Below are 25,918 nucleotides of genomic sequence, written 5' to 3'. Positions count from 1 at the left end.
GCCTCTCTGCGTTTCCTACTAAAAGTTCTCCTCACTCTCTCTTCCTTGTTGTTGCCGATTTCGCCTGCTTCAGGAACGTGTCTAATTAAGCTTGCTTCACATAAGTACGCCGCTGGTGTCCTTTGACCATCAGAAAACTTCAAAGGGTACGGTCGGAAACCGACGTGCGACACGCCGTTCGGGTCTTGTTAGGAGGTACCAAATATCCGTTCGCATTCAGCCAGTATTGTCAGGTATTGACACGTTCCCCAAGCATTAGCACCGCGATTGTGGTACCTGAGGTGCGAGCACAGAAAAGTGCACGGGAGGTTTTGCTTCTGCTACCTCGAGAGGGCAGCACAGGTACCATAGCAACCTCTTTTCCGTATGCTTTCTTTTTCGGTTCGCACTTTACATCTTTGAACACCTTTAGAGGGACATTAAAGAGAAAGTACCTCTCCGCAAATAAAAAAAAAAAAAAAGGACAGGAAACATTCACCGGCGATTACGATACTCCCTAGAGCAAAATTCGAGCACAGCTCTATACGAGTTTTCATTTCGCGACATATTTGCTGGACGCACATGCCGCACGAGACAATATGCATCGTGCGGTACGTTGCAAACGGAGCGAAGTATGACGCGTGGGCGCGATTCACAGCAACTGCGGCAGACCGACCTCCGCTCATGCAGTGCTTTGTTTCCATACAGACGACGCTACTCTGGCGCCATCTCGTAGCCATCATCGCCACAGAGACCGCCTCGCGCGGAACTACGCTTTTCTTCTCACGCCTTCGCCATACCCTCCTCCTCCGCTTTTCGTCTCATGATTCCGCTGTACCCTCTGCGCTCCGCGTTCGCTTTTATACTTCGCTGGACTCGTTCGCTCGGTTACGCCGAGGGCGCCGACGCCGACGCTCGCCACAGGAACGGGCGCCTAAGAACTGCGCTCTAAAACACGTTTACAGTGAGAGAAGTCTTGGTAAGCAAGGAAATACTCCAAGACGAGAGACCGGTGGCGACGCTGCGCTGAAGTTCCTGCACTAGCTCACCGCGACGTCATAGGTTATTGCCGTCATCTGCTCTGAATTAGTTAACATTTTATTGCTAAAGATGGGCTGCATTGTGTCCTGAAACAGTCAGAGAATGAACTTGGCAAGTTTCGTGAAGACCCCTGAGCCACAAATGCCGAAATACAAAAAGTAGTTTGAAATCTGTGACGTCACACTGACGCACAGGCGTTCAGGTGTCAGCGCGAAATTTAAAAAGAATGACACCTTGCCTGACTTTCTCTGATAATAATCAACATACTGCTGTGAAATTAACGAAGACAAAGCTGCGAAAGAATATTTTATCAGTTTAGACTGATCGGATGTTTCCGTTTAGCGTCGTTTTACATGGTATTTGTTTTTTGCCATCAAAGTTTACTTTTCGTGAAACTTGAGGGAATTAACGTTCGCAACCTTGTAGAAGGGGTACCGAAACCGTGAACTCTACGGAAATTTCGTGAGGGTTGGCAGGTATATGCGCAAGCACGTGCGGGCGTGCGCAACCTTCTCCACGTTCCGAGCCGGCTCAGTCAAGGACGCCGACGGAAAGGGCGAGGCGCCGAGAGATACGGCAGTTCTCTTTCTTTGCGGGTCAGTCACGCCTAAAAGAGGTCGCGTGTCGCTGTCATTATGCGCGCGCGCAAAAGAGCGCTGTGCGTGAGAGGGAGAGAGAGAGAGAGATCTCGGCGCCGCTCGGTCTTGCCAGGGTCGTAGCCGACGCCATCTTAGCCGAGGTCGCGACACGCGGGTTACGGAGGAAGGGGCGCGGTGGGACGACACCGTACGGAGCGCCGAGGCAGCGGATCTCGACGCATGACTCACGCCCCGGTGGTACGCTAACGCCCAAGGTAACCACCCCGCGAAGAAGGGACGAGAGTCACCGCCCTGTGCCTGCAACCGGTAGCTAACATTCACTTTTAGCGGATGTTTTGCTCCGAGACGGTTTATACAGTACAAGGCATATATGAACACATGGCACAGTACAAGGCGTAGAAACGCATGGCGCCCCCCCCCCCCCCTTTTTTTTTTTTTCTGCGCCATCCTGCATATGATCACGTGTTTATCCTAGCTCTAAAGTTAAGGTGCCAAGCTGCCGCGCCAACTTGTGCTTTCATTCGTTCATGCCAAAGACGTCGTCGGAATCGGCAACTTTATCGGCAACCCGGATCAGTCAGCGTTCGCGACCTGCATCCGTAACAATGTACCGCAAATGTGATGGTACTCTTTAATTCCACAATAACATTGACAGTACTTTAAATAAATGGATAAAGAAGAGGTCGAGAGAGAGAGACTTATGCGGGGAGGTTAACTCCAATGAGCCCGGTTCGCTACCCTACTCTGGGGGAGGGGTAACCAGGAGATAAATATGATGACTCAGATGGTACTGACCTCTGAAGCCGGCCCGAATGAGTGACCGCCTCTGAGGTATTTCTGAATACTCCAGTTCGACTGCATTCGATCTCCAACTTTATAAACACCATACGCACCTTAACTCTCAAATCTAATAATCCCACGTGATCCCATGGGGTCACACACGTGCGTGTTCAGATGAGAACACCACGTGATCACGTACTACTGCATAGAGGGTTATGGAGACAAACCTCCCATGAAATAAGCGTTTGGAGGCCTAGTTCAATTTCCAACCGTCGGCCTAATTAGAGTTGATGTCCTAATTACTGTTGATGTCCTAGTTGCTAGGTATATAACTGTAACGCGTATTGGGTTGAGGAGCTAGCATTCTAATTACTCCAGACTCGCCTTGAAAACGAAAGAAGACCCGGTCCAGTGAATCCGGCTGCTTCTTTTATATCAAAGCCGACGTACGACCAGTTCTCAGTTTGCGTCACGAAACAGTTAACGCGGGATTAAGCCAGACAGGCAACCAGAACGCAACACGTAGAGACGAACTACTAGAATGAACGAACGGCGTCGAGTCGCAAACAGAGCAACGCGAAAAATTTGAAGTAAAGATAGAAAGGGGAAGACGATCAGAAGTGCCGGCAACTACTCACCCGAAAGGGGGCGTGAAATTACCACTTCGCCCCTCACGCTTCTTGTATACGCACAAAGCAAGAATTAAATAAATAAAGAAGGAAAGACTGGGACAGAAAAGTAACGAGTGAAGACGTTCTCACGTCTGCGTGCCTCAATAGAAAAGAAGAAAACGCCCATAACGCACGCTTCAAGATGTCTCCGAAGGAAAAAAAGAAAAAAAAAAGAAGAAAAGAGTGAAACAACGCCAGAGCACTTAGGAGTAGCCAGAAGCCTAGGAAGCAAAACATAAGTACTTCATCTATCTGGAAAAGAAACAAACAAGTACGAAAACCGTCCTGACATCGCAGTGCCTTTATGATAAAGCCCTTGGGAAACGCAGCAGAAAACGTAAAGCCGGACGGGAAGAGGAGAATGAAGACGAAGAAGTGTAGAAATTACGGCGTGCCTTAGCGACGAGATAAAAAAAAAGAAAAAAAAAAACGCATTTCGGGAGCCAAAATAGAGCCTTCAGAGCTTGTCGGAGCCCGTCTTGACTGGCAGTCAGGCGACTGCAGCCTGCAATTGGGATTGCCGAAAAAGAAAATCTTTTTCGATCTCTTTTTATTTTTTTTAATTTTGCCTATTTTAGCGTTGGCTTCAGCTGAATTTAATTTCTCGTTGCGTGGCCACTCCCCCTCGCGGGTATGTGATTTTTTGAGGACCCAACATCAAAATCAACGAGGCAGCAAAAGTAATTCAGGCTGAGGCACGCTCTATCGTAATTAAAAAAAAAAAAAACGGCGTTATGAATGGCGGGAGTTCTCGCGTCAGCTTATTGGCATGTCCGTGAGTCCATCTTCCACTGCTGTAGAGAGCAAAAAGCAGACAATGTGCAGACATCGAGGTTCCCGCTTCTTAAGGAAAGAAATAAACGAGCATCAAATGTCACTGCAAGATGCGTGCGGAATTTTTCATCTATAGCATCTATAGTGTACTCGAGGTATTGCTTAAAACGCGTCAGAACACGAGAGGCATATTTCGGGGATTTGGTTGCTCATAGATTTTAGACAGTCACGTTTGAGGCGACGGCTCATACCGGCTTAATTCTTCGCAGACGGATTCGGCGAGTTCGGAACACAAGCAGTACACACGCTCCCGATCGATGAGTCCGGTATGCATCCAATATTTTAGTGTGTTTGATTGTATTTCTCGCCGTATTTCATGAAGGATGCGACTGGGGAGTATCTGGGGCATTCCAGCATCGAATGTTGAGTAGCTGATTGCTGACTGCGCGTTGTACGTCGTAGCTTTGTTTGAGACGCAATATAAAATCCTTGTACGCGCTGCGGCGGCTGTTATCAGCTGTTATCTGCTGTTATCGCGGGCAGGACAGCTACCGTGAGCTTTGACCAGCGATACACGGGAGGGAGACGCCATTTTAGTTTCGTATACTGCCGTTGACGCTCTTCACCATTCTTGGCTATTATCGCGACCGTCTTCACACCCGTGCACATAACTATTCTGCGCCAGAAATTTAACGCACGCGTGAAACACCGAACGCATTTTTTTCTCCTGCTCGCCGATTGCGCATATGCTCACGATCCTGGCAGTAGGCAAACGCAATCATAAAGCCCCCTTAGTGGCACAATGCGCCCGCACGAAATAATTGCTCATCAAAGTGCGGCGCACTAGTTTGATCTTCGCAACAATGACCGCCCCTCCGGCAGCTTCGCAGCTTCGATAACGTTGCGCGGCTTTGCGCGCGAAGTACGCGAATAGCTACATGAAGGATAAGAAGAAAACAAATATACAGCGCAGATAGAAAGAAAGACGAAAAGAAGAAAAAAATCAGGGTCAAGTTCGTCTTGCCTCGTTCCCTGTCGGCGGCACGTCTTTCACACGTTCCAGCAGCCGCGTGTACTACACACTCTCTCTCTCTTTTTTACTCGCATGCACACTTCTTGCCCGCTTTCGGCACATTCCGTCTGTCGCTTTGGTTTTTTTTCATGTTTTCTTCTAACTTTCCTGGTGCGGACCGTTTTTTTTTTTGTCATTTTCGTTCACATTTCGTTCCGTTTCCATCTTTTGCTTCTTCTTCTTTTTTTTCCCTCCTCGGCATCTGCCGCCTGTCTCCCTCCTCGGAAAGATGGACTCGACGACGGACGTGTTACCGTGGAGTGTGCTCCACTTCGGACGGGCCCGCGTAGCACATACCGGGTCCAGCGAGAGGGTGCGTGCGCTGCCGCGCTTGTTGCGTAGCCTGCTTCAGACGAGCCCGCCCCCCTTGTACTGTTTCGTCCCAGAAATAAAAACGAAATACCAAAAATGCTCCGGGGGGATCATTGCAGTAATCGCGGAAAGGAAGTTAGACGACCGGTCCCTAGGTTCTCGGTGCCTGGTGGTGGCCAGCCAAACAAAGGCACGCTGTCACAGCACTTCGTGACTTTGTGAGGGATAAGTGACCTTATGCAGTCTCCTTGAATGACGATCAATCGCAAATGTGCTTAGTATCCGCCTTCGTGCATCTTTACGTGAACTTGCGCTAATTTTTTTTTCCGGAGCTTCATTCTTCGCCGTGTGCACGGTTCTCAGCTGTTTTGTTTTTCATGACACGACTGTACACATAAAGACTGTTCTAGTAACGCACGGGGTGTGACTGGACCTGCGCGTGTCGACGATACAACGTGCTTTGACTATGAATAAGTATAGTACGCACTGTTAAGGCACGGAGTTAAGTGATGTTCTACTGCTCCGCTATTTTTCCTTTCTGCCTTTATTCTTTCGTTTCTTAATTTCTACATTCCTTAGTCGCTGGAGCTTATTTTTAACGACTGGGATGGCCGGCCCCTCGACGGCCTATTTTCCTGGGACTTGATCATTTAATGAACAAACAACATCAAAGACTGGTCTTCGGCGAACGTCACATGTCAAAGCAGTGCGGCGTCAAATGGCGTAGTGAGAGCGATTCATAGTCAGGAGGATTAAGCCTGATTTACAGCGGCCGATAAAATTTACCTCGAACAATCAAGGCACATCAAGACTCGGCTGTTTAATTATAACTCACGCAAGCTGTACTGCATGGCCATACATCGAAGGCCCTGGAACGTAGACACATTAGGCTAGCCGTTTCGACGCATCCCAAGAAGAAATCACCAGCGCCATTCGGCAAAGAAGGAAAAAAAAAGTGCTTAAGGCATGTTCGGATTGCGTATGATGGAGTCTGCAGACGTCAGGTGCCGAAATAAAGCAAGGCACCGGAGTGCAATTAGCAACACCAAGTGCAACTACTTTGAATGAAGGTGTTAAAATTTAAGCCAGATCGATCCACGCTTGGGAAATCTGATTAAACAGTGGAGCTCTGAAAGCGTGGGTGTAGTGAGTATGACGCTCGCCTTGGGCTAGTGAGTACCCGGGTTCAAATCCCGCTTCTCTCTCTCTTTCTTTCTTTTTCTCTCTCTCTATCTCGCTCTCATTTTCTCTTTCTCTCGCCCACAGCAAGTTGTGTTACAATGGTCGGTACAACGCAATCATATGGTTCCCATAAATGCATGTTCTGCAAGCGTGGGTGTTTATGACACTAGCCTTCGCACCGTGAGTATCCGGGTTCGAATCCCACCTCGCCAAGAACGTTTATTTTATTTATTTGTTTATTTCTCTCGCTCTCTGTCTGTCTCTCTTTCTCTCTCTCTCTGCACCTCCTCTCCTCATTTCACACTCTCTCCACTTCGCTCGAAACATCGAACACCATCGCTCCGTAGGGATCAACCTCGACCTTAAAGAGCTCCGCTGTTAAAACATTGACAACCGTATTCAAGAACGTCCCTCCATCCGGCAATCCACCTCGACTCAATGTTGATGAACACAAAACGTGGCGGGTCAACACAGCAGCGCCGCCTGTAGATTTTCTCCACTGACTCTCGCGGTCGACAGTTCCTTACAGCACGAGCTATCTAGAGTTAATTACACTAACTTACTTAATAGAGGTTAGACTTACTCTCTAGTAAGTTTACATCGCTGTTGCTGCTCCGCACTTCGGAACCGAAACATCTGTTTTGTGTTAGTTATTGTTTCGCCCAGGCATGTTCTCATGTTTATAAACGCTGCTAGCACCACCTCCTGCGGCGATACCCTCACATTCAAGGCCAATTAATGTTGCACGCATTATTTCTTGCTTTCTCTTTATTTTGCAAATTAGTACAGTAAAAAAGTACAACGGCATAGGCGCATACTTATTCTTAATGTCTTACCAGACAGCTCCTCGGTAAGCATGAAAAATAAATCGGGTATGACAGACGGGTTGCCGATCCGTCAAATGCCGGTCTTGTACCGTACTCGTACCCCTGGACAAGCTAAAGGAGAGCATCGATCTCCAAGGAGCTCGTTACATGCATGAAGAATATGCGGCTTTTGTTTATTTGAGACTGAATTCCACGGTTAGATTTTTTTAAATTATCTTTCTTTGTTCTACCAGTTCGAACGCGTGTTCGTTTAGTCGACTGGGTGAAAGACGTAATGTTTTGCTGACACATTTAAGTTAAACTTCGTCTGTTGTGTGAATAATTTGTTGCCCGCGGTGTGGCTTAGGTACTGCATACGTTTGTAACTGCCAACGGGGTAGTTCCTCTTTCTATACTTATCGCTTTTGATGACAACTGAAAATGAACTGAATCGTTACAGAGCACGGCGTCCGGTTTCAGCCCATGTTGTGCAAGTACGGGCAGTCCTTGTCAAAACTTTCTATCCCATGTGTTTGCATGGCCGGGCCTTCCGTTGGTTCATGTGCCTAACTGATACATTTAGGAGGATGAAATGCTGGGCGAGTTGGTATGCCACTACTAACGATCTGGCAGTACAACACACAAGTGGCACATAAAGAAGCGACGACATGCAAGTAATCGTATACAGTGCCCCTCCTTCCGAGCTGCGGATAGCCAGGCGCGATATAGAAGCCCCGCCCTGCGATATGGATTCGAAACTTTTGACAAAAACTGTGCGTCCCGCTTGCATGCCCCTGGCGAGCGATTGCGAGCAGGACCTACAGACAAGGGGGTTCCGGATCACCCGAATTTCAAGTATAGACGATGATTTGTGACTATTGCCCGCAGTCGATTCGGATGCGGGTCGAGCGAGATAGAACACGCGCTGCCGCGCCGGCGGAATCGGATGCCTTACAAAAACACTCGCCCGCGAGACTGGGCTATCGCTCCGAGCGTCGTCGTCGCCCAACGGGACGTCCGCTACGACCACGCGGAGGAAGTCGGCGGGGCGTCGCCCGCTGCCGGTTCGCGACCCCGTTTTTTGTTGTTCGGTTTGCCGAATGGAAGATACAGGGAGATCCTCTTGCTCAAGAACTATGCAGGCACGACATCTTGAGAAGAAGCATCGTGGTGGCGGGAAAAGGAAACGAACGAACAAAGACAGGTGTCAGTCCCTTCCGGTCGTGAAGCTTCCGGTCCTACGGGCGCGACACGTCAACCTCCGATCCTCTGTGTTGCGGGGCGGAATCCCGTAAAATGGTGTCGATTGGTCAGACATATACGCACTTCTGCTGCCACAGGCATAGCATGCTATGTACCGTGTGTCTCAGTTAACGTTAGCCAAGCTGCTACCCAAGATGATAAAAAAAAGAACAGTGCCAGATATGACCAAGACCTATGGTGTTCGAAACGTATCTTGCACCGTGTTAATCAAACCTTTTTTTCCTTCTTAGTACAGCTTGGCTAACGTTAGCTGGGACACCCTAAAAAAGCATGGGCGAAACCGCGGTGGTTTGCCGTCATCACAATTGGTGTCCGAGCTATCGGTATATAGAGTGCCAACTGAAGAACATCTTTGTGCGTGCCAACTGGCCAGTGATGGACAGGACGGGCGCTAACTTTCGGTACACGTGTCTCCGTGCAGCTGCGCTGCGACAGGTACTACATTATGACACGATAACCATTCACGAGGTAAACTGTGGTATTCGTGGCACGATCCGTGAGCCCAACAGTCGCACTAGGGCCTAGATCTTGGAGCCACAACTAGGGAGGGGCGTAGTAGCACGGCCGCTTGATGAAAGCTATAGTAGTTGTCGATTCCAGAGACCGTGACTGTTTCGGTTGCGTACGCCGCAAAGAGTAAAATAACGTCAACAAATGCTCAGATTGACGTCGCATTTCTCAGGGAGGTTCCTGCAAACAAAGTAAGTTAGTGGCTTTGAAAAGGAAGTTTGGTACATTTCGGTAGATTCCTTTGAAGCTATTGCCAAATGACGTCGCGTCCTCGAGCAGATTCATTAAAGAAGAAAGATATTGTGTCTGACGTTACGGTACCAACGCCCTATCCACCGTAGTTCCGTATAGCAATCATCGTCACCACTGGCACCTGTGACGTCATAGAACGTGCGTTATAACAAGTCGTGCACAAAAAAAAAAAAAAAATTGCCGTGGTTGAAGGCGGTTAAACGAAGTTTGTCGATCAATAGCACCGTTTTGCTTGCTTTGGGAAAGGACACATACGCTGCTCGGCGCCGTCAGCAATTAGCGCATCTACAATTGCACCACAAGACAACACACAGACGGTGCTCGGCGCGGCAGCAACAGAGAGGGAATTGACCTTCATGCTGCGTCTCGCTTCAACGCGAACTAAGCGTCGAAAGTACAGCGCATGTATACGAAGCTACCGGCACTCGGCGCACTTTGTACACATCGCAGATCGCTTTAAAGACGAGGCCCGCGCGACCACGCACTTTGTCCACATCTCAGATCGCTTTCGAGATATGGGCGCCCGCGCGGCGTACGCAGCAGCAGCCGGTAGTGGCAGGCTAAGTCCCAGTTTGACCTTGGCTGAGCTTGAAGGTCAAATTTATGGAACCAGGCGTTTTCTGGGCTGTACCTGGAGTAGTAGAGCTATCGCTCTATTAAACAAGCTCTTGAAGCGTTCGACGTCTGCGGCTTCTGCCCAACGATCGGCGCAGCGGCGTTCATTTGGCCCGGCCCGTCAGCCTCGACCCCGACGCTATGCAGAGCAGATGACGAAAGGCTTTGTGCGACAAAGTGTTGTAAAGAAAGGAGGCAGTGACGTGCAAAACTCACCTTCAGGAAGGCTTTCCTCGTGAGCAGCTTGTAACAGAAAACACCCAATCGACAGTTCAAGCAAATCATCCAAGTTGAGCGCGGACGCGAGCATTTAATTTGTTCATGTCATGTGTAGTCATCGTTTTTTTTTTTTTGATGAATGTAGTTTATACTCTACGTGTCCTAGTATGATACAACTCATGGGCATCCTTGAAGCTTCGAGGTAACTTCTTCAAGCCCTTTTGGCAAGCGCAGCTGTCAACGCACACAAATTGACACTAATGATGGCTCTCCCGCAATGCTGATCCCCCAAAACATGGCGGCTCACGCATTGCTAGATTGCCGATTAACACGAGGGTAGTGCATCGCTCTTGCTCTTGCTCGTTCCCTCTCCTCATCATAATTAACGTACGAAAACAATAATAGTGCCGCAGCTGACCAAGAATAACCATTTAATAATGTGTTTGCGACCATATTTTGGGCAGAGCTGTGCGGTGCGGGAAAGTCAGCTTGGTTGTGCTGAAGGTTGTGTTGCATTTCGCATTCCGAGAACTTTGGGACTGGCGAGTCTCGATGTAGTAGCGCCATTATAGAAGCTGTCTACGGCGCGATTTCAGTCGTTTCTTTTTTTTTATGATCAGAGCCTTTTTCTGGTAAATTTTATTTTACTGAGTGCGTCTGAAAAAAGCAGGAGGCTGAGGAACGTACATCTAAGTAAACCATCCAATTTCCACGTTTCGGCCGGGGTCCGGCCTTCAAGAGCCGGACCCTGACCATCGTCGAAATAAATGTTTTTGCTTTTCTACGTGCGCCTGCATTTCTTTTAATTTCTTAAACACCGGATCCAAAGACTACTTGCTTCATATATATATATATATATATATATATATATATATATATATATATATAAGGAAGCGGGAACAATGGAACAAAAAATGTTGTCCGCTCGTAAAAGAAGCCGTAGATGACCAATGAGTGCAGCTCTAGTCATTTGATCACTTCATTTTTATCTTGTTGCTACTTCTGTCCCGTCAGTTTACGGCGGCGGGCACGCGCTAACACTTAGCGGTAAAACAAAGGCTCGAAGCGGAGAGGAGACGAGCGGTATAAGAGAGCACTGTAGAAAGCTAGGCGCCACCGCGACATCAGGTGGGCGCGTCAACATGGATGGTAATACAAGCGAGCCGGCGCTCCTGTCCATATACCTCCGTGACCACACACCATTTGCTACCTTAGTGTAACTGCGGTAGGTAACGATAGAGTTGGAAACACGACCGTCTAAACAAGGTAGTCACCGGTACTAATGGGTCTGAGCTACCAATTCCGCTCGCATTTGCCACCACTTGATTCAAAGTTTCTATTCTAAACACACATATCGGACCCACTGTGGAATACGCCACGGCTGGTGCCGATATATGCAGCAGTGGCGAGAATCTCTGTCAGGTTGAGCTAACCGTGTTTGGACTTTGTATCTGATACCCATTAGTAACAGTGACTACCTTGTTTAGTCGGTTAGGTTACTAACTCTATCGTTACCAACTGCCGCTATAATAAGGCAGCAAATGGTGTGACACTAGGTAGTGACTACTACGACCGTTCTTTTTTTTTAAAGAGTTCAGATACGTCAAACATGCAGCAACGGGGTGATACCGTGTATACCCTTAGCTCGTCAGTCTAGCTCGCAGGCCACGTGGTGTCGCCAAACTATCAAGGCCGCCACGACAGTGGCGAAGGTGAAGGAGTCTTAACGACCGCCGAGTTGCGGAAGAAAACAACAAACAAACGCATCAAAGACGGATGTGGCGCGCACGCGCGCGCGGTATTAATATCGAGAAGGCGGGCACACTCACATCTGACGACATCCGGGGGAAGCTCCTCGGGTATGTTCTCGCGGATTATCATTTCGTGACGACGTTGGCGACCTGTGTGGAAAAAAAAAAAAGAACAGTTGTATGAGGGAGTGGTGTCACGACGCAGACAGGCAACGTGGAACTTGCTCAAAAAATCGCTTATTTACGCCCGAGGCGGCTGTTCGAGATCATCATTTCTAATGCTTCATGACCTCATAGTCTGCAACGATAGCAGTGAGGAGGAGAAGAAGACTTACGATATATACGTGGGGTTGAAACGTACTATATCGCAGCACCCCGATCGAGCTGCACTAAACAACCACCGAAATGCACTCCTTGCAGACGGACTGCGAAAACTGTACACAATCTCAAGGTCGCGTGAGAAGACCGTTGCGTTCAAATATAAACTGAGTCCTCGCGGACTAGCAAGTCGTCTGCTTCCGTGTGATCGTCTGCTGCAGCGACAGTTCATCGTCTACGACGTTCAACACACGATCCGCGTTTTGAGATAAGCGAAACTGTTCAGATAAGCGAGCAGAATGCAGACGACGACGGAGATTAACCCGACTGCGAGGGTTGAACGGTGGACCCCCGTTCCTGATTTGTGCGAGGATAAGAGTGCGGGTTTACGCGGAGAAAACAAGTAGGCGTCGAGAGAACTCATAGTCAAGCTGAAAGCTTATGTTCTCGCTCTCAGACACAAGGTTTTATACCGAATCGATGAGAGGCACATTAGACACTGGGATTTCTCAGCAGCAACGGGACTAACGGGTAGCTCGGACGTGATCAATACAATGGGGAAACACCAAATAAAAAAATATATATTAAAGAAAACGTGGGATGTAGCGTCCCGAAAGGGCACTGTAGTTTATGAGGGAGGCCGAGTAGCTGAGGGGGGGGGGGGGGGGGGGGCTAATAATTAATTACGACCGCCACAGGTTCTCTAACATGCACCTAAATCAAAGCACACGAGCGCTTTTGCATTCTGTCCTCACAATGGCGACATCGTTCTCAGCAGCACAACGTAAGCCGCTGCGCTAACGTGGCGTGTGCATGTAAAATATATTTTCCAGGAAGGATTATCTGAATGCTGAGCTAACATGCGAACACGCGGCAAATAGCTTTTAGACTCGTAGAAGACTAAATGCAAGTCTGAGTGTCTCTTTTCCCAATGATCACGGGGGCACTAATTTCTTTATTTTAGTTTCCTAATCTCTCATTTTTTCTTTCAGGGTAGGGTGTGTCGCGCGTGGGCCTTGAAACTTTGGCGTCGTTTAGTGTTTTGCCTGCAAAGCCGATTCCATTATTTAGCGTTATTTCTGGCGAATGAATCATTCACGTCACTTCATTCTCCCTACGTGCGACGCTAAACGTAGACGACATTTGGACAACGGTCACCATTGAGTAAATTATTAGTTTGTACCGGTGTGCATTTGCTGCCCAACACACGAATACTTAAAAACGCTTGCAAAAAAAGAGAAAGAAAAAGAAAAGGAGAGAGACAAATGGTATCGCAATCGTGGTTCCGTAAGCAATTCGTAATCTAGATAGGGTTCTTGAAACTGTTGCACATAGTAGCACAGACGCATACCTTAGCCGCAATACGACTTGGTGGCGAGAGACTACTTTCAAGAGCATTATTAGGAGAAGACAGAATGAAGTCCAATTAACGGTTAATGTCCAATTAACGGTTAATGTCCAATTAACAGGTTGGCTCAATCGCCATAGTTGCAGTAGACGCAACTGCCAGTCACTGTCAGCTATACTGCAGCTAGAAAGTCCTAAATTTTGTTACAATGTGGCAACAAGTGTTCAAATCAAGGCTAATCCGAACGTCCACACGTACGCGTCAGTAGCTGTGTTTGGCAGTGACATCATTGACATTAGACCCATTAAAGCGTTGATAACTTAATCGCAATGCTAATAAACTGGCTAGCCCTGCACGCGAGTAAGACAACTGGTTATCAACATCGGCACTACAGGTTTCATTTTACAGCTTTCGTTGCTGGAACGCTAAATAGTTTGTTGCATGTCATATTGGACGACAGAGCGCATGTTCATTCTCGTTTATATCAACATGATTTTCGTAAGAGCAGTCACATAGGTACGCCGAATGCAGACATGTGGCGTTCACGTTAACCCTGTAATGGCCAATCACGGTTCTCCATGAAGAGAAATTGGAACAATTTATTCACCTCTATATCTGGCTATTTACAGTACATATGTAAAAAATGTTATTTGAGTTAAAACTTATTAGTATAGCAATTACTTAATCGATAATTGGTTTGTTGATCTATCCACAACTTCAACTTCACTCCATCATACCGAAAACGCAACTATACGGGCTTCGACGTCGTTTCCCGAGCTTCTACAGTCGAACCCGGATGTATCGAACCCACATATAGCGAATTATTGCGTGTAACGAACAACACTAAAATCCCCTTGAAACTTTTTCTATAACATTTTTATTTTATAGAGTCGAACCCGGATATATCGAATCTGAAAGGGAGCACAAAAAAGTTCGATATATAGGTATTTCGATATATCAAAGAAAAATGCTATTAAAAATTTTCCAGGGAATTTTACAGCTGTTCGTTATACACAATAATTCGTTATATGCGTGTTCGGTATATCGGGTTCGACTGTAGCAGCATTTCGGGGCTACAAACTCAGCGTATAGCGTACGCGACACGTCAGGCATTACAGGGTTAAGAAACACACAAAGGTCACAGCTCGCGTAAAACAAAAACAACACAAAAAAAAAAACGCTCATGCAAAAACACACATGCTTATCGCATGCAGACGAGGCCAGAAACCAAACGTGCGTAACGGAGCCCTCCTACCTTCTTGGGAATCGTCCTCTTCGGGCGTGGCCAGCGCTTGAAGGACACGAAGGACAAGTGTTAGTGCACGGTAAATGGCAACACAAGCACATGCTAGAGCGAATCGCACTTCGCAGGGCAACCTTCCCGTGCGAGGAATGGGACCCGCTAACATATTCTAAGAAATCTTGTCTGCCTAGACTATAGCGAACGAACGTTGTACAAAGCGTTAGCAGTGATTCAGGAAGCTCTGCGGGCGCCAGGAGCGTATACGCAAACGTTACGGGCTTAAGCGCGGTTCCACGTTCAAGCTACGCTACCAACGTGGCGCGGCTCACGACCAGGGCAACAATAGAAAAGCCACGACAAGTCGTAGAATCGAAATAACAGAAAATGTCCCCCGTGGAAACATTTACTTTTTTTTTCCATTGTACATTTTATTTCGTAGGCGTAAATAGCTGAATGGTGAACATGAATAGCTGTGGCCCCTGATTACCCCGTTATCCGTGTTTTCTGACCCGATTCGTTACTTGCACTGAGAGCAAAGAGATTGCATTTGGAAGATGCGCCTGTAATGCTTTTACTACTACTATACTGTTGACTCTGTTTGCAAGTGATAAGTGCAGATGGCCGTGCGTACACGTTGCGCTGTTTTGGATGCGTTGTAGTTAAAAGTTGTCGCAGTTCGTGCTGCATCACTTCTGTACACGTCCTTATCCTGATTCCTTATCCTTTCCTTATCCTGACTGGCACCTCTCGGCAAGTTGCGACGCCAACAAGCACAGCCGTCATGCAACTGCAATCGCAGCGCCATATGCAGCGGAGAGCTGGGCTTCGTGAGACTGACGGAATGCGATCACGTTCTGGCTGTGATTTCGTACGAGCCACACGTGTGTTAAGCTTTCTTAGGGAAGCGACGCATCTTAGCATTTGAGCGCCGATGACGAAGAGTTGTAGTTTTTGTATGCTTGTTTCAGAGAGGACATAATGAGGCGACCTCTACCCGTCCTTTCTGAGCAGAATATCAAGCTGTGGCCCAAATTTTACCTTCGAATTACGATCATTAGAGACTGTGTTGTAAAAAGATTGCCGTGGAACGAACGGAAGTGCGAATTTGATGCAACCGCTAATAATGAGTCAAGGGTAAATTTCAAACCGGTAAAGCGCAGCGGTGACCAGAGGGCAATATGCGGCTGTGGACACTTCGAAGCTTCTGCTTCAGCTAGCTCTTCACTTCAAAGAGTGTGGCGACATCGGGCCGAGGCTAAGTAATCATTAACAAACGTTTTATGCATCACATTTGTAAATGGACGGAAAGTCAAGCTGGCAGTTTCCGCAAACGTTTTCCCGGGGAAAGCGGTCAAAATAGGCAATAAATACAGCGAAATTGGCGAGCTGGGCGACTGCCTCGGTCTTAGAGCGAAATTCAAAAGGGCACGAAATGACGTCCAGTTTTCGCCGACCATAAAAGATATCTTTCCGTCGATTAAATGCAGAAGTAATTCGCGAACACTAATCTAGCCATACATTTTATCGCTTTTGCTTCCCGTCCCATCAAAGTACGCGTTCTCAGAACGCACTAGTGAGCTTCGCGAATTACACGCGCGCCCTATATATATTCTGGATTTAGCGCTGCTGCCCTTGAGTCATCCTTGTAGAGGGTTAACGCAGCGGAGCACATGAAGCCCGCTTCTAGGGAAAAAAGAAAACTGTTGCTGTTGTGCCTTTGAGATACATAAACGGCAAATATGCTTTTGCACAGCCTCCTCTGACTTCGATGAAGGCGCACTTGCGACGATTTATTGCTGTTTTCGATGAGATTAGTCTGTCATGCGTCATGAGGCTTAACAAAATACGGCATTGTTGCCATGGAAACCCTTCGATTCCCGTCTACGCGATGGCGCAATGCCATTTATTGTAAGCTATACGCGGTGGAGATGCGAAACACTACACTAAAAGCTTATCCGAGGACACGGTTGTAGCGGGCAGTAGCCGTTTGGCGTGCGGTCACAGAAGCTGCTGAAACGGTATGCTAAACCAGCACTTTAGGGAGGCTAAAAGGAAGCCTCGAAAAGCAGACGTGTTGTTCTTGACGAATCGGCTGATAATAGTAATAATACAAAAAACACTTAAACATCGCCGCTTAAAGGCGCTAAAATGACGCGCGATGGACGCTCGCGCGCTATAGCTAAAAATGCGGGAGGCTGTACGTCACTACGAAGCCACTATCGTTGAAAACCAGAATTCAACGCGTGGTATCAAAATCGCGAAATTCTGGTTTTCAACGATAGGTGCTTCGTTGTGACGTACGTTCATTTCGTATATAAGAACAAATTTCCAAAATAAAGTTTTTCCAGTCACTGGTATCGCTTTTTCTTGCGTTCTTGCTAGGTCTCCGTTTTAGTAGCGCTTTTTTCCGTCATGAACGTTTACCAACACGCCCAACTGATAGCTATTACAAAAAAAAAAAAGAAAAAGAAAAACACACGGTATAAAAATTCTTGAGGAGCCTAGCAAAGCGGCTGCCTTTCCACGTTCGATACGTATTGAAACATTTTTTCAGGGATTGCAGCAATTCATTAATGTCACGCTGACCTGCTGCCATCTGATAGCTACGCCCGATAGCAGACGACGTGGCATAGAATGTTCCTTGACCTCAGTGGCTGACGCGACCTTTCGCTTTCAGAACACTGAATACCTAGACAACACCTTATGGGTCAGCACCCACAAACGGCAACATCGAGCAGCTAAGGAATACGAATCGAACAGCGAAGTTTTCCTCAGAGCACCCGAACTATTACATCAACTTTTTTTTTAATGAAGGGCTTTTGAACAGCTGTTCAGCCACCTTTGCTTTAAGTTCGGCGGCTACGGGCCGGCATGAGCCTTTTTACGCAGTCATGACTGATGATTGCAACTACGATGATGTGTAGCTACGTAGATCTACGCCAACCCTGAGTACCGGGATCTGAGACCATCCAAAGCACTATGTTAGTCCTTAGACAGCAATGACCATGAACGTAGGGCAGCTTTAATTAAACCCATATGATCTTATGAGATTATAGCTACGGCGCATGTTCTTGGCTGTTTTTTTTTCTCACTGTGGAGTACTTGACGCTCGTAATCAGCGGAGACTTCAACAATTGGTAAGTATGCAAAAAAAAAAAAAAAAAAAAAAAGCAGGTTGTTTCACAGGTAGTAAACACATGTCACAGCTGGTGAAGAAAGTTCTTCGCAATTTTTCATGCCAGATGCCAATACAAAAGGCGTGCTTCCACACAGTCTATGCAAACCTCAAGTGCCGGCTAGTTGGCTTTTGCCGATTGAAGCACCGCTCTCTGCCCTTTTGCATTTTTTTTTTCACATCTATTCTCGGTCGTAGAAGCATTGCACAAAGCGAAGATAGCTACCACGAAAAAAAAAAGCATTACGGACCTGAATATCACTTCCATAGCAGCTGCTATCTGAAAGAGCAGCGCGAAATTTCCGCGCGGCCGTTCCACTAAGCGAGCGATGCTGCAGGTCGACAGGCGCATTAAAAGTAGGATACCGAGCAACGAAAAGGGCGTGTCAGAGCTCGAGCTATTAAGCCTTCGAAATGGCTTCTCCACAGCTGTCGCTGAAGGACACATAAGGAGTTGACATTTCCCACTTTGAGTAAATACGAAGAACTTGCAGAGTCCCCTGACTTCATAAGTTAACGATAATTTCTTCCTTACACTTGCAATGTAAACAACGTAACTGCGACGCCAATTCCTGCAAGCACATTTCCTTCGCAAGAACGTGATGATACAGGGCGTTACTAGCAGCGGTTTTACGTATTGAGCGTTGCATTGGGAATTGAGCCCCTTTGCCGGGTCTGTTCTGAATGTTGCATATACAGGAGGTATAATTCTGCTAGTAGTGTAGAGTTAGGTAGCCACAATAGATGTGCAGAACACCAGAATGTATCCTAAATTGAGCTCAGTTGCCTAATTACTTTTCACATAAATGATTATCTTTGACCTCGCGTCAAACACCTTCGTCACTGCCCATAAACGTTGCCGTGACTTCTGAACCATAAATCAAGCAGTCCTCGTTTCACCCGTATAGCCTTCCAACTTTGCAAGGCCAATTATTCTTGTTCTCCTACCAAGGATAGATCGGAATAACACCAAATGTTAGCTAAAATAATGTTTTGCAACGAACACCGAGGGCTATTGCTGCAATATTTTCTTAGCGGGGAAAAAAAGACCAATCACTTGTTTTACATAGATCCGCTATATTTATTTATTAAATTATTTAATAAACATATCCTTAAAGTCAACAGGCATTACAGAGGGGAGCGCTTACATAAAGAAGTAACGATTTCCTGCAATGAAGCTAACGAGTATAAACTTGTCTGAGTGTACATTATCCGCTATTTCAGCGATTACACATAACAAAGTAACATAGTAGTTAGAGTAAAACAAGCGAAATGCAGAGCAAAACCGCTACTCCGCTCGCTTTCTTTCATTAAGCATGCAAGCTAAGTGGCTGCGTGCAACGTTATTAAGTTACAACACACACACACGGTTATGGTTTGGCGATACATTCCGGGCAAACAAATGGGACGGTGGTTAAGATCGCTTACGTGGCCCGGTGTCGTTGTCGAAGCGAGCCTTGGGTTGGAACAGCTGCTTGAAGTGGATCTTGCAGTAGATCTCGGCCTCATGGGACATATATCCGTCCACACTGCGGCGGGAAAGGCGCGCGCAGAAGCAGCTCCGTATTATATACGTTTGTCACTCGCGTAGATGTGACAGGACAAAAATGTGCGTTCCAGGTCGCGAGAAATATTATCGCAGGTGTTGCTTCTACTCTTGCTGGCCTTTTGTTCCTGGACTTCGTGCTTACTCGTTCTTCATTAAATACACGAATAGACGGATAAAATCAATCACTCAAGCAATCAATAAATGAACGAGACCCCAATCAGCAAATCAAAGTAGTTCTCGTAATTAATGTTCCTCTTTGACAAAACACAGCTTTTGCTTCCATCTCAATAGATCGATGAATAAAATCAATCAATCAATCAATCAATCAATCAATCCGCGAGACCTACATCAGCAAATAGAAAGCAGGAGTTGCCATAATTTATTGTCTTTTTTTTTACAAACGAAAATATTGCTTGATCGCTGTAGGCCCATCGTCACACATTGCCTTGTTCTCCGTGTCAACTTGCATGTTCGAACATTGAAGCTCACCCTCAAATATGTTTTATATCACTACACCACTCTCTGCATTTTTCTGCGGTTGTAGAAAGCTGCATATAGTTGTCTTATTGTTTCGAAGTCTTGTTCTTGCATACGGACGTTTCTTGAACAGATCCTAACAACAACTCCTTGAACACTAACACACACAAAAAAAAAAGAACCTCTGGCTTTAGATCCGGGTGCATCTTGCAACCATGTGCTGCAGAACATAACACGCTAATTATAAATTGATTCGAATTGAATTGCCACGGTAAGATTAGTGGACAGCAGAGAAAGAAAACATTTGAGTAAGCAGATTCACATTTTTTGTTAGCTTGTTTATTTATCATTTCCCGCTATAATGAAGCGTTTATTACCGGCAGGAACGAAATACTATTCGCCGCTTGCATTTAAACTGACGCGCGCGCTACAACGACCAGCCGAGCGGTTTTGAGGCCAAGGGAACCGCTTCGCCATCTAGTGGTGGTTTGATAAAACAAACGTTGCGCACCTGAGCGGCGTGCTTCGCGGCATCGCTGGGGCGCTCATAGGAAAAGCGTCCGCTAAGACAACACTCGGCAAAATAATATCGCTTTACTTTTCTTCCTCCTGTGCATACGCCGCTGGTCACGATGCAGGCAAAATAACGCAAAATGAGCCTGTACGTAAATAAGTCTGCTTTTAAACGTAGCCAGGGTCTATTTCTAAAAGCGTTTTTAGCATGTTCGTAAGCTTTTCTTTGTTGACCACCGCGGTGGATCAATGGCTCTTACGCTCTGCTTCCGCCCAAGAGGTCGGGGGTTCACGCACCTAAAGAACTGTGCACGAACACTCGTGCACAGTTCAGTAGGTGCGCGTTGAGGGCCTTCAGGGTGGTCACAATTTATCCAGAGCCGTCCCCATTGGCGTCTGTGTGGTTTTGCACGACCAACCCAATCAAGCAATCACGGTTCCTTTCACAGGACGGTGTCCCCATAGGGCAAGAACTAACCAAATGCAGGGAATGTGTGCTCGCCACCACCCAAGAAGCATGTCCGAATCTACACCAGCCGTTTGTCATGTGTCTTCATCCATGCTGTCAACGTCAGTATTTTCTGCTGGAAACCGTGCATCCAATGCACTCAGGCAAACACTATCCTCAAAGGGCTTTTGAGTGAATTCGTGTTGATGTATCGGAGCGTTCCGACCCCGGTACATAAACCTTGAGTTTATGCTTTGACTCTTATTTTCGGTCATACTCATGGTTAATGAAATACAGGTTTGGAATTAAAGCTTCCGAATCCACTAGCTTGGTCTTGTCACTTACTGCGTGGTAAAATACGACACAGAGAGATGCATAAAGATATCAAAGAGGAGGAGGCGCACTCACGAGAGCAGTTTGTTGCATTCCTTGCATCTGAAGCAGTTCTTGTGGTAGAAGTTCTTCTCGGCGATGATGCGCTCCACGGGATACACGTGGGTGCCGCACTTGCGGCAGAAACACTTGCTCTCGTCGATCTTGATCTGCACAGAGGACGAAGAGAGCGGTAAAAGAACGGCAGCAATTCATCGCGAAAAATCGTCTGCAGACGTTCCATAGACAACACTCCGTGAAGCATACCTATAGACAGACGTTCTGTGGCAGACGTCAAATCGACACTTCTTGTCGTTTGCTTGTATAACTGTCTAAGAACAATCATTTGAAAGTCTATGGCAGCAGAAGCACTTGCTCTCGTCGATCATGGTCTACAAAGAGGACGAGCAGAGCGTTGACACGGCAGCAGCAATTCCTCGCTAGACGTTTTGTAGACATCAGTCTACGAAGTCTACAGGATATCTACAGACAGACGTACGTCCTGCGGAACCCTCCGGCGTTACATTTTTGTCGACTACAGCCGGATAGATAGTCTAAAAACAATAATTTCGCAATCTATAAACCAGAGATGCTGCGTTACTTGCTATGCGACACCTCATATGCACAGAGGAGAAAAATAGCCGTGAGGCTGTAGCAGCTGTCCTATGCAAATGCTGATCTAGATGTTTTATAGACATGATTCCACGAAGTCTACAGGATATATACACACACTCTGTGAAGATACGGCACGAGACTTTTTTTCGACCATTAAGTACAGCTGCATAAAAGCAACCATTTGCAAGCATATAAACCAGAGATGCAGCGCAAACATATCATTCCTATTCCGTCTTGATATACATCACAGCAGAGAGCAACTACGGCAGTGAGAGAGCGATAGCATTAGCTCGCAATATCTTTTTTGAGACGACCTATAGAAAAATTGTAGCCATTTAGAGAGAGAGAGAGAAAGAAAGGGAAAGAAGGACAAGGAGGTTATCCAGTGTAAGTACCGGCTGGCTACCCTGTGCTGGAGAAAGGCGTAAAGGGAATAAAAGGTGATAGAAGAAACAAATAAAAAATTGAAGTAAGAAAAATTCGCACAATAACGCGACCCTACGCGCTACAACGTTCAAAGTAGGCCGCAGAATTCACAAGCCCTTAAGAACTTCAGCAGAGCCCTTAAGGCCTTGAGTGCCGAAACCCGTCTAGTGTCCTAAATCTTTTTCCTCTGTGAAGGGGCGATCGTCCAGTTTTGCAAGCGCTTTCGCGAGCCCTTTTCTTGCCACAATGTAGCGGGGATAGTCACAGAGGAGGTGCTTGATCGTCTCCTCGCAGCCACAGTTGTCGCAAGCAGGGAGCTCGGTATGAACCACAGAGAAGACAAAATTAACAAGCTCGTTAAATGACTGCCATCATTAGACAATCTAAAGATCTAGCAGACAAAAGAAAATGTCTAAATAAAGACAGATATGTCTATTAGAAGTCTGCAGGGCACTATTTTATTCTCAGGAAAAAAAAATTTAAACCCCTCCCTTAACTACCGGGAACAGGGGTGCACGCGAAACTTGTCCAACCGTAGGGGAAGGGTTGGCTGGCTTTTTGAGCGTTTGAGACGTTCACGGGCCCGTTGCCGTTACCGTTCCTTCAACGCAGCCTGCTCTTCGGCAGAACGAACCAAACGCGGCCGCCCCATCTGACTGCCGGGCCTGAACTGGCGGGAAACGGCGGGCGCATGGCAAGCGATCACACTCATTCCCTCCTTCGGAGGGAGGGGACGCCCGTGATTGACTGGAGGTATGGCGTGATCGCGCGCACCCTAGCTGCGGGCGCCGCGTCTATACTTCTTCATGCATATAAAACCCCGTTTTAAACGGCGCGTATGATGAACCGACAGTGGCTGATTATGCTTATGGGCCTCCACTGTATTTGGAGGTCCAGAATGGCAGGATATTACGTTGACAAGGATGCACGGCCTGCACGAATTTATTTTCGTGGGAGCATGCACTGGTTTGGTGAAATTCGTGAAGCATCAGCGGAACCTACCGAGTGGCTCTCAGGAGTAGAGCCACTGGTGGACTTGCGGGAATTATAATTAGACGCAGCCAGCAAGATGCTGGTTGAATACGCCTTCACCTAATGTACATCTGTACCCTGTGTGTTCTTATTGTGACGGTTCGTTTGGTGAAATGTTGTGTGTCAAAGCCAGGCAATAAAAAAAAAAAAAAAGAAACCGACAGTGGCTGAATCGGTTAGCGTGGTGTTCTCGTAACCTGCAGGTCGGTGGTTCGATTCCTCAGCCCGACGAGCAATTTTTAGTTTCGCGCGGCTTGGCTCTTTTTTCGTACGCCAACAACATCGACGCCGACACGAGTGAGGCAATACAAGCTTCGCTTGAATAATTTCACAGCCAACTTCCCTGCCATCACGTGTGAGATGTTAAAATAACAATTATTATTTTTACGATTACTTTAGATAGGCAACAGTGGATCTTATTCCATACTGCATGGCGCGGTAAATTTTTTAACTTGTCTCACAATGCTCACCCCCCTTCGTGACGAGTAACAAATCCGGTCACTTTAAGGTACTCCATTATTGATTTTATTGCATGGTAATGATATGTCAAGACAGGCTAGCAGCTGGCTTAGCCCAAGAGAGCGTGGAAAAAAAGGAAACCATGAAAAAAAGAAAAAAAAAAAGAAAACAAGTGACAACTGCAAGAAGGGCCCATACAAAAAGAGGATACAAAGGTTTTAAACCTTTCAGCGCGCTCACGGCACTACGAGGCAAAGCTGTGTTTCATAGAAGCATGACATGATATGAATGACCGCGTATGAAAATTGAAGAGCAACGGCAACCTAAAGAAGGCGCTCTATATATGAAATGATCTTGACGTGGTCATTCTGTGTTTTTGTGAATGCCGATGTTGCAATATAATAATGGTCCAATTTGGTTTCGTAAAAAATACAAGCCGCGCAATTTATACGCTTATTCACACATTGCAGAAATTAACTGAAATAGCTTGCCATAGCGGACAAAGCCAGATTTCAATTTACGTGAAATTTGTTTGCCCGAGTTTTTTTTTTTTTCAAAAGTCGCCTTGATAAAACCTTTCGAAAGCGATATGTTGCTTTCGACGCTTTGCTGTTCTAATATATGCACCTTACATAATTATAGTACATCTATTTTAGTGGAGCAGTATCGAAGTGACGAGCAGTCCCAACAATTCTTGCAAGAACACAGTTGAGAAATACGCTCCGACTATTCACTAGAAAGTATATTACATGTATTTGCATGGAAGCACACGTATTATATTAAACTTCTGTGCTTTAAATTTACTTGAATAGGGAAGGCCTAGTTTTGCATACGTTGTTTTGTTGTACTGCGTACGAAGGCGAGTCTGCGCAGCGCATTGTTCCGCATTAAGTAAACATAAACGCTTATTCCATTGTGACAGATGGACAGACCTAACACAGCACTGCAAAAACGTCTACAAGACCCCTCAGCTACAAGCGATTACACCAATCCATCCATTTCACACGAAACCGTCGGAATTGCAACGGATTTGTAGCTTCAAAGCGTCCGCAGAGACAACATCCCGTGCGTCACTCCGTCTCCCGATAGCTTTATTTACGCAAAGCTCGGCATAAACACGAAAAGCTATAGAAAGGAAGCCAGCAGGGGGACATGAGCGCGGTGCAAGCGTAATTGAAGAGCTCCAAGGGACGGACGTGTTGCAACAGCACAAGGAGGGGGCCGAAGCACGGCTCCAGGAGTGAAACTCAATGGCTGGACGACGGCCAAGACCCACGCTTTGGACCCACGGTCCAAAGCGAACGGGCGTCGCGCGCATATCCGTCAGAGGTGTCGCCAAAGGCGAGACAAGTAGCTTCTAACCCCCAGCTCCGGAGCCCGCACCGCACCAGCGAGCAAGCGTGCCACAGGACGTCGAGACAGGCGGGGTCGTCTGCTGCGCCGTCTCTGCGTCAAAGCGGGCTGGCTCTCTTTCCAGAGATAACTCTCCGGCAAGGAATTAGGTCGACCCGCTCGTCGGAAGACGATGCCGCCGCTGGAATAAGTAGATCGGCGCACAACGCCACGTCCTGTGTCCCTAGAGTGCAGTCATGGTGAGGCTCTGCCGTTTGACATAACCCGGTTTATCAAGGCGCGAGTGTCTCTGTTAACAACCCAGTCCGCCACCAGAGAGGACGGTTCAAGGGCATCCGAGGCTCAACAGATACAGTCCAGTGTTCAGTAGGGACGACGACGCTTGCGAAAGGAAATTCGATGCAAAGCGGAGGGACGACGTAGTGCAACAGCGACTCGGCGAAGCTCGTAATAACGAACTGGCTTGCAAGCCAAGAGCGTACTTGCAAGCCCAATGTCAAGCAGAGTGTGAAATATAACAACTTAGTGGGCTTATAACTCACGCAGTTACGAGCGATGAAAACAAGCAGGCGTCCTCGGCAAAGATATCTAGCCCCCCAACCGCTTTTTTTTTTTTGTTATGTTTATTTACAAGTGTCGTTCGTTGTAATTAAACAAACAAAAAGGGATTGGTGTTCAATTCAACACGCCAATACTTCAACCACGAGTAGCGTCTACACTTCCAAGTCTCACGGAGATCACAAGGTGGTTTATGGTTGAAGAAC

General features: G+C 46.9%; 1 protein-coding gene across 11 annotated transcripts in view; it reads right to left on the bottom strand.

Moving 5' to 3' along the window:
- LOC119433463 (F-actin-monooxygenase MICAL3-like) overlaps window positions 1-25,918 on the bottom strand; it is a 417,931-nt gene that overhangs the window by 47,133 nt on the left and 344,880 nt on the right. For 10 of the 11 annotated variants that reach the window (XM_049658165.1, XM_037700684.2, XM_037700685.2 and 7 more), the window contains 4 exons: window positions 21,306-21,439; window positions 19,339-19,439; window positions 14,748-14,783; window positions 11,905-11,976 (listed from right to left, as the gene is read on the bottom strand). In XM_049658165.1, coding sequence (XP_049514122.1) covers window positions 11,905-11,976; window positions 14,748-14,783; window positions 19,339-19,439; window positions 21,306-21,439 — 343 coding nt within the window. The remainder of the gene's footprint in view (window positions 1-11,904; window positions 11,977-14,747; window positions 14,784-19,338; window positions 19,440-21,305; window positions 21,440-25,918) is intronic. The other variant, XM_037700679.2, reaches the window with a different exon arrangement.

This window comes from Dermacentor silvarum, chromosome 11 (genome assembly GCF_013339745.2).
Source record: "Dermacentor silvarum isolate Dsil-2018 chromosome 11, BIME_Dsil_1.4, whole genome shotgun sequence".
Taxonomy (NCBI): domain Eukaryota; kingdom Metazoa; phylum Arthropoda; class Arachnida; order Ixodida; family Ixodidae; genus Dermacentor; species Dermacentor silvarum.
This window is presented reverse-complemented; position numbering and strand designations above follow the sequence as displayed.